This window comes from Fringilla coelebs (genome assembly GCF_963513975.1).
Source record: "Fringilla coelebs genome assembly, chromosome: 17".
Lineage (NCBI taxonomy): Eukaryota > Metazoa > Chordata > Aves > Passeriformes > Fringillidae > Fringilla > Fringilla coelebs.
This window is the reverse complement of record NC_140043.1, coordinates 7,165,038-7,176,421: the sequence shown is the minus strand read 5'-3', so window position 1 is coordinate 7,176,421 and position 11,384 is coordinate 7,165,038. Positions and strand designations below refer to the sequence as shown.

The following is an 11,384-nucleotide window of genomic DNA, read 5'->3' as shown; positions in this document are numbered from 1 at the left end:
TATCAAGTATGAGGAGAGAGAAATACTTTGGAGGAATGAAATACTAAGGGACCCACCACTTTTCCCTGATCTAACTTGTATTGCTTCAATACTTCCTCTGATCTTCATTGATACAAGAGATATCAGAATTATGCCACCCTGGTAAATGATATAAATATCCTCAGAATACCCTTTAGAGGGAGAGCAGTCAGCAAAATGCTCTTTTCACTGGCTCAGTATCCTAATCCTCTCTACAAAAAAAGCTATTTACAGCACTCTGTTAATATTCCAGTGCACTCTCCATCTTTGATTTAATGGATGAAACCTTTCAAACTTTCACTGCAAACTTTCTGAATCATTCTGGTAACAACACAAATTCTGTTCAAATGTGCCACAATTGAAAATGAGAAGATTTACCCACACTTTGTAGAATATCACTGTCTACCTGGTACAAGGAACAGAGCTGCACCATACATTCAAATTATTAAAGATAATGAACATACTCACCTCTGCATACCTTACTTTACATCATACTTTTTAAAAAGATGTGCCTCGTAATCCAGTGAGAGTATTTTTATTACTTCCTACCATATCAAATACTGTATCAATCTGTCTATATACATTATAAGTTTGCCTTATGTAAGGAAAAACACACAAGTAACCTTTAAACCAACCACTATTTTAAGAATTACGATTTTTCTTAAAAATATGTTTTTCCAATATTAAGTTTAATTTGTTGATTTAATTTTGCTTTTATATACTGCTGTTTGTCATTTTGCATCTACTCCAGTCATATGCTCCATACACAAAGCTTCTCAACTTGTCAGCCAATGAAATAATGGTATTTGATGATTATGAATGATGAAGCGCTGACACTGAACAGGAAACTGAGATGTTTTCCCCTATTCCTGTCTTTTAAGTCCATCAGGTGATGGACAATTTTCAGTCCTGGAAGTGCACAACAGAAATTAACATTCATATACACATTTTATTGTTTTCTCTGCATTCAAAAAGGAAAGCAAATATAAAAATGAAAAGCATATGCAAAAGCTTAAATACTCATGCCGTAGGTTTAATTGGTCTATCAATGATTGAATGAGCTGGAGCATCTGCAATACAGGTTTTGGGGGACTTAAGTAAAGACAATTATTCAAGGCAAAGAGGGCAAGCAGAAAAGCAAATCAGCTACTGCTCAAAACTCATGATCTTCATACATTGTGCAAGAAAGTCAAATATTTGCTTCAACAACCATAATGTAACCATTAACTCTTGCTTCAGATTCTGGCACTGTCTGACTGCATTTAAAGGTCACATTGGTTAAGAAAAATGCAGTTATCCCCAGCTATTCAGAACAAATATACCATCAATAAAAATTTGAAACAGAAAAGTACTTCCATAAATTATACATTAAGTCTCTAATAAGCACTAATCTTCTCTCAATATGCAAGGAATGGTACTGCTTTCACTCAAATCATCATCACTGACAGCTGAAAAATGCCACCCACTAGAACATCTCAATGCAGGACTAGCTGGCTCATGCAAAACCTGAGCAACTATTGAACAACAGTGATCCAAGACTTTTATAAACACATTTCTTTAAAGTTAGGAACTGGTCATCACTGCTGAATTTGGGGAGGGCTGATGTACAAAACTAGTGGGAGAGGTATGGGAAGGAAAGGAACAGTCCTCTGATCTTGAACTAGTGCTAATTTTAGACTCATCTCTCTGACAAACTTCAGTGAAGGGGTTTGAGGGGGCAGAGTATGAAATGAATGCTTTTTTCCTGCCTGTTAACGGATGTGCAGTATGAACAAATTACAAGCAGACATCCCTACTGCAAGCATGGGATATGTTTTTCCCTTTTGTCCCAGCAGCTGTGCAGGAAAAGTTCCACAGAATAATTCAGCTTCAGGAGGGAAACAAGCAGCATGAAGCCTTTTGTCCTTCAGGAAGTTTGTCTATGAATCTTTCAGATGTGACTTTTTTTTGTGAAAGCTACAGCAGTTAGGCAAATAAACCTACTGACCTGGTAACAAGCCTTGGACGAATCAAATTTTCCATTGGAGATCTAGATCTACAATTTTTACCTGAATTAGCACTTATACACTGCTAAAAGAAATGGGTTTTCCCCAGAAAAAAATGGCATCCAAGAGTGAACACAGATATGCTTCAGAATAAATGAGTCTGGCTTGGACATCAGTGTCCTTGCACATTTCCTAAAATGCTTTCAGCCTGACAGTCAATTCTCATTTCAGAAGACATGGGACACTTAGCCCCTTCTTTATCAATGATTTTTTTTTTCCTTTTAAGAAGCGGAATTCACTTTGCTGCCAAACTAATATTTATTTTTTACTTTGTTTCTATTAACTTTTGTTTTTCACTTCTCCTCAGGCCACGGATATGTGCTGTTTATTACGCTGCAGGCCAAATACTAATCTAAGTAATATTCCCTGCAGTATTATTTAGCTCAAGAATCTCCTGAATTCATGGCTTGAAACAATCTAACCCCGAATCACAAAAGATTCTTTATTTTCAAGAGATTTGTCATTATTAAATGAATGTTCCCACCCTTAGAGCTAGGTGTATTATTTAACAGTAGTACTACATTTCTCTTGGATGGTAACCTCTGCACTACCAGTCAATCAAACCATTTTGCTTGAAATAGGAGCAGTATTTGATAAATGCAAGAAAAATTATTTTTTTGCAACAACTCATCCATTGGATACTCACCACAGCAATGACAGGAATAAGCACACCCAGGTTCCCTGCACTACTGGAGGCCTGAAAAGAAAAAAGGAATGCTCAAAACATCTACAAAAGCATTTCTAAAGAATTTGCTAGAAGACATATTTGAAGCATCAAACATTACAATTACAACTCTGTATCTTGCAAAGAGATGTGCACAGGGTGGTCAGGAGAGCACCCATGAAATTCACAGGACTGAACACATCCTGGAATCTTTTAACAAAGCTTTTCAGGTTTTCCTCATGGACTACTGAAAGGATTTTTTCCCCTCTCAGCACACAGTCTACAGATATTCAATAAGTGCTAGAAAAATGATCCCATTAAATGGGTGGCCACAAACAAGTATCAAATGTTTACCAGAAGTTTCATTTTACTATCAAAATGAAGCCAAAAATAACAAGCCTGTAAAAAGACAGAGTTTCCAAGAATTTATTTAAGCAGGAGGAGCAGCCTTTTCCATTGAAATATAAAAAGGATAAGGAAAACACCTATTTCCTTTGGCTTTTTCGGACTTTTAAAATGTGTTTGCTCTCGGCCAAGTAGAATATGAAACAATTGAAAACATTCACTGAGCACAGCACGTAATTTCTCACCTTTTCTGATCAGGCAAACAGTGATGGCACACACACCACACTGAGACATCTCTCTGAAGTATTTCCCACCTCTCATATCCCTCCACACTAGATGTGGGAAAGAGGGAATGCTCCAGTTCCCTCCTTACAAGAGAGAGACTGCTGGCCCCACACAGATGAGGCAGGGAAGATGTGCTAACAGGGTACAGCTTTGCATGAAGTGGAATAAACCAAAAGGAAGCAATTTTAAAAAGAAAAACAAAGAAGGAAAGAAGAGAGCAATAGAGAAACAAAGCCAAATAGTCTTCAGATGAAACAATAATGGTACAACCCAACTAAAACAAATTTCAATTATCTTTCCTGGAGAGTCAAGATAAAGCAAACAAAAGATGTGTCTTAAAATATTTTTGAAGGGAATAAAATAATAACACAGAAGACACTCTAAGGAGTAGGGACAACTGGGAAAAGTCATCATGGTTTTTTTGTTAACTTCAGGACAATCCACTGCTTCACAGTCAGAACAGAGACACAAGCTAACTGCAATAGCCAGAACCCAGCAGAACTACACAGTTTCTGTAGAAAATCCATTTTTCCAGCAGCATTTTTTGTTAAAAAAATGAAATATCAGCATATCAGCCTCTTTATGATAATACATGGCACTGATGGTGAAAAAGATGGACTGATTTCCATTCTTGGGCATATTCAGAGAACATCCATGTCAACTATCAGCCACAGCAAAAGAAAAATGAGATTTTTTTTTCTTCTCTTCACAGAAATCACTTTTGAGTGGTTGAAAACAGAACAAAAAAATTACATTTTAATGGCTATCAAGCAAATTTTAGTGTGTTGAGAAGAAGAGACATAGGAAAACTAAAAAAGAAAAACTTGCTTTTGTTTGGGGAGCACAGCATGTGCAGTGTTTTACCCTCTGTATCTCTTCTTGAAAATGAAGTCTTCAGAATACCTTTCATAACTTGTACTCTGCACTGAGTAGAATGTTCTAGTTAGAACTGCTCTCAGGATCCTCACACTAAAGAAACACTGCCTCCTAGCTCAATCCATCTGAATTCTGTCATTTCCCCATTTGCAGAGCTGCACAGCTTTCAGTCAGTGCAGCATGCTTCCATAGTGATTCCAGAGCATCCCACGTTTCCCTTTGCAGCTCTGACAGTCCAGGCAGTCTCAGCTGAACTGCAGCTATTCCCTGTTTTATCTGGGACACCCCACACAATCAGTCAGGCATCCCAGACCTGCACTAACACTCCACCACCAGAATGCAATCTCAGGCTTAGCACAGCAAGGGTGTGTTCAGCAGTGCCACCCACATAAAGCACAGCTGCACACAATTAAAAACCAGTGCACATCTGACCTTCAGTGCTGGTCCTTTTTCACTTGCTCTCTCACTAGCTCTCTTTCCTTCGAGCCCAAGCTGAACAAAGAGCTCCAGCAAGTTCATCAGCAGCTCATCCACAAGGTGCTCCACCTGGATGTTGGCAGCGATGTTGGCCAGGGCGTTAATGACTGCTAAGGAGCAGTGCCTGAGGAGAAAGAACAGTTATGAACAAGCAATTCCTCAGGTTTTATATTGTCAGTGTTTTCTTCATAATACTGACAGTAACTCTTGTAATAAGGCTACTGACATATTCTCACCCTTTTTTTTCTTGCTGTTTTTATGAACAGCACATCACTTTACTGACAATTTAAATGCAGTTGGTATTTAAGTGAAAAACTATTTTTAAGTTGTGCCTTTGGAGGATGTTCCATTTATGATGCTGTCATGGCCACAAGGAAAGTACTTTAAGTACTTTTCTGTAGCAGACAAAAAGCAGCCAAGGGCAGTGTTTCTGTTTTGGGAAAGCTCTTGAGCAGAAGAATCACAACTCATATCAGTTACTGAAGCTGAGATTGCATTGTTAAAACATACTGACAGGAACAGTTCTCTCAGCTACTCCCATTCTGCATTGAAAGGTATCCAGCCCACCCCAACCACCAACAGTGATCTTTACTTTTGGTGGGGACAACAATGCATAACTTACATACAAAGAATTAAATTGTTAATGGTTTGCATTTAACCCCTAACAAGTACCAGGATCACATTAAAAAGAAAACAAACCACACTCTCAGCTTTTCTGGGCTAAGAGATTTAGTAATTACTGTAATTTAGTAATTAATTACTGTAATTACAGATCACATCAGTCATCAATGCCAATTATCTTTCACACACACTGACTCCTTACAGAGGTTAAAATTATCAAGACTACCTGTAGTGAAAAGCATTTTCAGGAATCTCTGCATTTTGAAGGGCTATTATTTCTAAATTAATATATATTTCTTTTTAACATCAAAGACAATTACTTAACTTAACAAAAGTACAATTTACAACCTTGTAATAAAACTTGAGAGTGGGAAAAAGTGAAAAACCCCAAAGCAGCCCAAAGGGTATTTGATATAGCTTTCACACATTTAAGGGACACAGCTAAGCGTTACCTGTATCCATGGTCCTTATAGTCTTTTGTGGCAGAGTAAACAACTGAGCTTGCTTTAACACTGATTTGCTGAAATAGATTCCACACCTCACCATAAATGTATTGCTGCAAAAAAAACAAAACCAAATCCCTAAGTAAAGCTTATTGAATACAATCTCCCTAAAGACCAGCCCTCCAAGTATTACCAAGTTCTTCAGACAGGTGTGCAGCCACAGCCTGAGCAATGGTTTCAGCTTCCATGAAGCAAACAGTACAAATGCTTTTGTGAATGTTTTTAATGGATCAAATTTTAGCAAATTTATTATGTTCTTTAATTCTGCCTTTCTGATGGAAACCATTTTTTCAGGCTTCTGAGTTCTGGCAATTAATTGCTTTTTCAGATGCACAAATAATATTTGGAAAAAGTCAGTTAATTTTCTTATGACTGAAGAAGACAATCCTCCATACTTTTAAATGTATGAACCTACAAGACTTTGAAAATTAATTACTGATACAAAAGGAAAATACCCTCCACTTATTTGTGATAGGCCAAATTTAAAAACTTAGTAACTTTTGAAAACATTGAGTTTGGTGAGCTTTATAGTCTTTTTTTAAAAAAGATTCTTATTTTCTATGGGGATTCATCTTCTTTACAGGGAGAGCACTTCACACATTATCACAGCTTTTGTTGTCTGTTATCACAAAGACTGTACAAGTGTCTACCTGTAGTGCAGAAAAGAGAAGCCTTAAAAGCCTTCTGCACATGCACTTCCTAAAATATATTAGCATTTGACTAAAGGAAAGGAATAATGAACTGGCATTCTCTTGGCAATTCTTTCCTTACATTTCCAGTGATGACCAAGCAGCCAAGTTGATCAATGATGAGTACATCAAGATGAGAAGGTGGCTGGCAAAACTTCTGCTGTAAGATCTGCAAGATGGGCTCCATCATTTTTGGAGTGTCCCTCAGTGCCACTGCAATGTGCCCTAGAGCACGAATTGTGTGGTCAGGAATTAAATGAGCTTCCCTATTAGGAAAACAAACAAAAATCCAAACTTGATAAATGGAATTGTTCAACAAGTTATCAAGACCTCAGTTACATTTCAGTTAAGTAACAGTTCCTATACTAAATTTAAACATCACCAGCAGCTTTAGTACTGCCACTCCATACACCCCCAACATTAGAGGAAATACTTGCACAAGCTGATTTTCAAAATAAAAAATAACCTCTCCCAAACTCATTATTGAGGAAGTCGACACTAACCCATGAACAAACTGTTCTAAAAACAACATTAAAAAAGGCAAAAATGATGGGCAAAATACTAAGACAGTCAGACTAGCTACTACAAAACCTCCCTCATGAGACTTCTTGGTTAGTGAGGGTCCTTAAAGCAGAGCAAAATGCCACAAGCGACAACATGTGTCTAGAGAAAAAAAGACAGCTGAAGCTTGAAGAGAAAGCATCACTCAGCTGAGGACTCAAAATTGGTTAATCTTCCCCAAAGATTTGCTGATTCAATCAGCTAAAACTGAATCCATACCTCTCAATATGAAAACGAGCTCAGCTCTGCAAAGACTTGGCATGAGAAGATCCTGACCCCACGCACAAGCCCATTAATCTCAGAGACATTTAATTCTAAAATAATACTACCAGTACTTATATCTTAGAATAATTCTCAGATTCACTGAGTGAAGGAAAAATTGTGTGACTGACAACTTACTTATCATTCTCCTGAGAGATGTACAGACGGTTGGATAAACTGGCAAGAAAGGCCTCAACAATCACTGAATCTATAGTCAAGCCAGCTTTCAAGCACCTGCAGTAACAAAGGACAGAAAAAACATAATGCATCAATAAAACATATCACTTTTAACTACTGTAAATTCATGCTATCTATGTATAAGGGAAGCAGATTTATACTGAGAATAAGAACTGATTGCCAAGGAACACTGTAGATACATTTTAAAAAGTGAGCCAAGTTTCTACTTCTGCTTTCTCCAGAAACAATAATGATGGGAATATACAATAAGGTAAATTCAGAATCCATTGGTTTGAAACTTTAATTCCTTGTCTCTAGTCACCAACTATGTCTTCCCTCTAGCTCTCTGCAGCTGTCTAAAAGGGAAGAATAATCACTGCCAACACAAGTGTGTGACAATCCCTCTGTTACATGAAGCTCAGTCAATGTGACAACCTAAGTTAAAACAAAAAAAAAACATATTGGATATCTACAAAACCACCTACCTACTGAAAATGGTGACTAGCAGACATGGGAAGCTAAACAGTAAGACTGAATAAGAATTTTACAGTTAGGACATAAACAGAACCAAGAGATGCCTGAAGGAAAACAAAGTCCCGACCAAAAAAGACACAAAGACTTCATGGCAGCTCAGAGCAGAACCTTCTAAATGGGCACAGTACTTTCTGCCAGGGAAGCAGCACATGTCCAGCATGGTGCCAGGGAAGCAGCACATGTCCAGCATGGTGCCAGCCCCCTCTTACCTGCAGATGTTGTCTATGGCAATGTCACGGAGCTGCTCATACATGGATGGCTGACCCTTCTTGCCAGACATTACACTTAGAGTGGACTCTGAATGCTCGTTGGTGACACTAATCTTAATGTCATTCCCACCTACTAAGAACACAGGAGTACAGCAATCAATACCACTTGATGAGCTACACAAGCCATTATTGCATTTGACTATTCCTAAATTATTATTCCTAAATTTAGCCACTTACTACTTTACTGTTTTGCTCTAGCATTACAATACTGCTTTTGCATCAGCAAGTGATTTGAATTGAACACTTTTCTTCTGGAAATCGTCACTCAATATTAAAATCTAAAAACAACAACAAAAACCTGCCAAATGCCAAGACAGTCACATGGCTGGAGCAGAGGATGGGTATGAGGAGTGTGAGGAACGTGACCTTGTTCACTCTGGAGAAGAAGCAGCTTTGGACAGAGCCAGTGGCTGCCTCCCAAGCTGCAAAGTAGGCTACAGGGCAGACAAGCAGCCTTTGTAGGAGAATTAGACACAACAGCCTCAACTCGAAACAAGGGAGGTTCCAACTGGGTATGGGATTCTTTTCCCTCACTATGAGGATAATTATGCACTGGCTCTGGCTGCAGAGTCTCACTCAAGACAGAAATGCTCAGTGTCAGCAGAAGAGACACAGCAGTTCTGCTGCTTACCCTTAGATACACTTCTACCAGAATTTAATTTGTTTCCCTCCTCCCCATCTCCAAAAAAAATATTACACAATTCTATCCCCACTTCCACCTACAGTTGCATCACCACAAAATATAAAAAAGTATGAAAAAGCCACAAAAATTGGAAAACAATCATTCTGGAGCATAGGCTTTTTTCCTTTACCTGTGTGATACTGGCTGTGATATTTGTAAAGTTTCACAAGCACTGGGGAAGGTATCACAAGAAAGTCTCTCAATGATGGATTGACAGAATGAACCACAACAGGGAACCTCTCACACAAACGACCCAGACCCTAAAAGGGGAAAGAAAAAAAAACTAAGACAAAACCAATAAAACATAGCTTTAGAATAAAACAGCACTATTATATTTCAGCTGCAAGCTTGCAACTTCAGCTCAATACAAAGAGGAAACAAAACAAATCCTACACAGTTTTGAGAGCTTCATTTTTTAGCAGAAGATTTAGATATTTTAAGCCTCTAACTGTTTTAGGTTATTCTAGAGTGTGCCATATACCACTCAAGCCTTGCTGCTCTCTTCCTGGGTGTTTTCACAAGAGTTCCATGAAATGAATTGCATTCTCCAAAAATAAAGGCACTGTACAAGTGCCAACATTTAGAGGAACCTGATAACTTACAGCTTATGTGGTGAAAAACAGCACATTTGTAAGACTGGATAAGTGCCCAAGAAGAAGACAAAATTAGAATAACCAAGGCTTAATCTAAAACCTCAGTGACTTCCCAGTCCCAATATTTTAATTATTTGTGTAACGGACTAAGAAACTAAATAGTTCAAAATTAAATCTTGGTTAAAAACCCCTCATTAATATTATTCTTCAAGAAGTAGCTGAGCTAAAAGCAGTTCCTAGTTTTCACACCAGATCTCTGAAATTCAAATATAGAACACAGTGATGGAAAGTAATAAAAAGAGCAGATAAAGTGTTCTAGCAACCTGTAAAACTCCCCAAATTCTCATTCACTGATACAGTAACTGCAGTAATTAATGACAAATACTGTAAAGACAGACCTGCAAACAGCAAATTAGCAGTGGCAAGTGAGCGATTATGACTTTGCTTGAAGTTTTTGACTGTAGCTTCTCTGATAACTTGATGCACAGGTTTTCTGCACCTTAAATTAAAAAATCCAACAGAAAAAATTATTTTTAGTTTGTTATTAGGCCACACACAACTGGAATTTCTTACTGGAATTTCTAAAATAATCCTTACTGGAATTTCTAAAATAATGGAGACAATTTATAAGCTTCAAACTTGTGGTATAAGATTTACTGCTGCTTCTGCAAAAACAGTTTTAGAAACTCAGCACTTGCACCAAACAGCTCTGTCAAACACTGTGACTGAAAGAATGACCAAACTTAAAGCTCATTTTGAACATACTTCATACTGAACAGAAATTAAACATTGCAATATTCAAAGGGAAAAAATCCTCCACATATTCAGCAGATGTAAGATTTACACAATAAGAAAGAAGATAGAGGAAAAATAAGAGCTTCCCAGTCCTGCTAGCTAGCAATGAAGAAAAAACGTATTCTTTAAAAGAACCACTGAGAAATATTTATGACATTAAGAGCAATAAAAAAACCAGAAACTAGAAAACAAATAGCTGCAGGCAATTCAGCATGCAGAGACAAGTAATAGGAAGTTTCTGTTTCCATTTCTATAAAGAGATGTCTAACCACCCAGCCAACTCATCTGACAACCTTTTGATGGAAGTTTTACCCTTGTATTCTAAAACACAAAGTATTCCACTGAAATTTAATATTCCTCTGAGCACCATCTACTCCATAAGTATTTCTACAATTTAGAACAGAACAAACAGACACTGCAGAGACCAAAGAGCATTTTTTTACTTTGCTCATCTTTCACAGCCCACACCATGAGATCCACACAGGCAGCATTGGCCTGGCAGCGCAGTTTTAAAGGGCTCAGTTCACTGTGCAGTCGATCCACATCGTGGAGGATTTTCTGGAGTTCTGACTGGCTGCTGTTGAATTGCTCCAGCACAAAATCATGGACTTCCTTCACAAATGAGTTGGGAAGGTCTAAAGAAAGCAAAGGAATCAATATTATACTGGAAGATGGAAGTCAGTGTATTAGGATAACAGCATATATAAAAATCATTGCTACATTATAAATTATATTATTTAATCAAGTTTATGTCCTGTCTAAAACATAAATATCATAACGAAGTCCACCACTGAACAGACAATTTAAATGCCATCTATTAATCCTTTTAATGGTGGCCAAAATATTTTTTTCTATTTTCATAGCACCTTTTTAAAATGGAAACATTTCAAAATTATTACCCTAAGTAGAGTTCCCAGGAAATGCAAACCCAATGCTCAAGCACTCAATACAAAGTAGATGATGCTTGTGGTTCTAAATATAATGAAGGA

General features: G+C 37.5%; 1 protein-coding gene across 1 annotated transcript in view; it reads right to left on the bottom strand.

Annotated features, from left to right (window-relative positions):
* Nucleotides 1–11,384, bottom strand: part of PI4KA (phosphatidylinositol 4-kinase alpha) — a gene marked incomplete at its 5' end in the record, with an annotated part of 54,003 nt that overhangs the window by 32,666 nt on the left and 9,953 nt on the right. Inside the window, 9 exons of the mRNA XM_084217541.1 lie at nucleotides 2,710–2,760; nucleotides 4,666–4,834; nucleotides 5,784–5,887; nucleotides 6,606–6,789; nucleotides 7,484–7,579; nucleotides 8,266–8,398; nucleotides 9,138–9,267; nucleotides 9,999–10,099; nucleotides 10,839–11,030. Coding sequence (XP_084073667.1) covers nucleotides 2,710–2,760; nucleotides 4,666–4,834; nucleotides 5,784–5,887; nucleotides 6,606–6,789; nucleotides 7,484–7,579; nucleotides 8,266–8,398; nucleotides 9,138–9,267; nucleotides 9,999–10,099; nucleotides 10,839–11,030 — 1,160 coding nt within the window. The remainder of the gene's footprint in view (nucleotides 1–2,709; nucleotides 2,761–4,665; nucleotides 4,835–5,783; nucleotides 5,888–6,605; nucleotides 6,790–7,483; nucleotides 7,580–8,265; nucleotides 8,399–9,137; nucleotides 9,268–9,998; nucleotides 10,100–10,838; nucleotides 11,031–11,384) is intronic.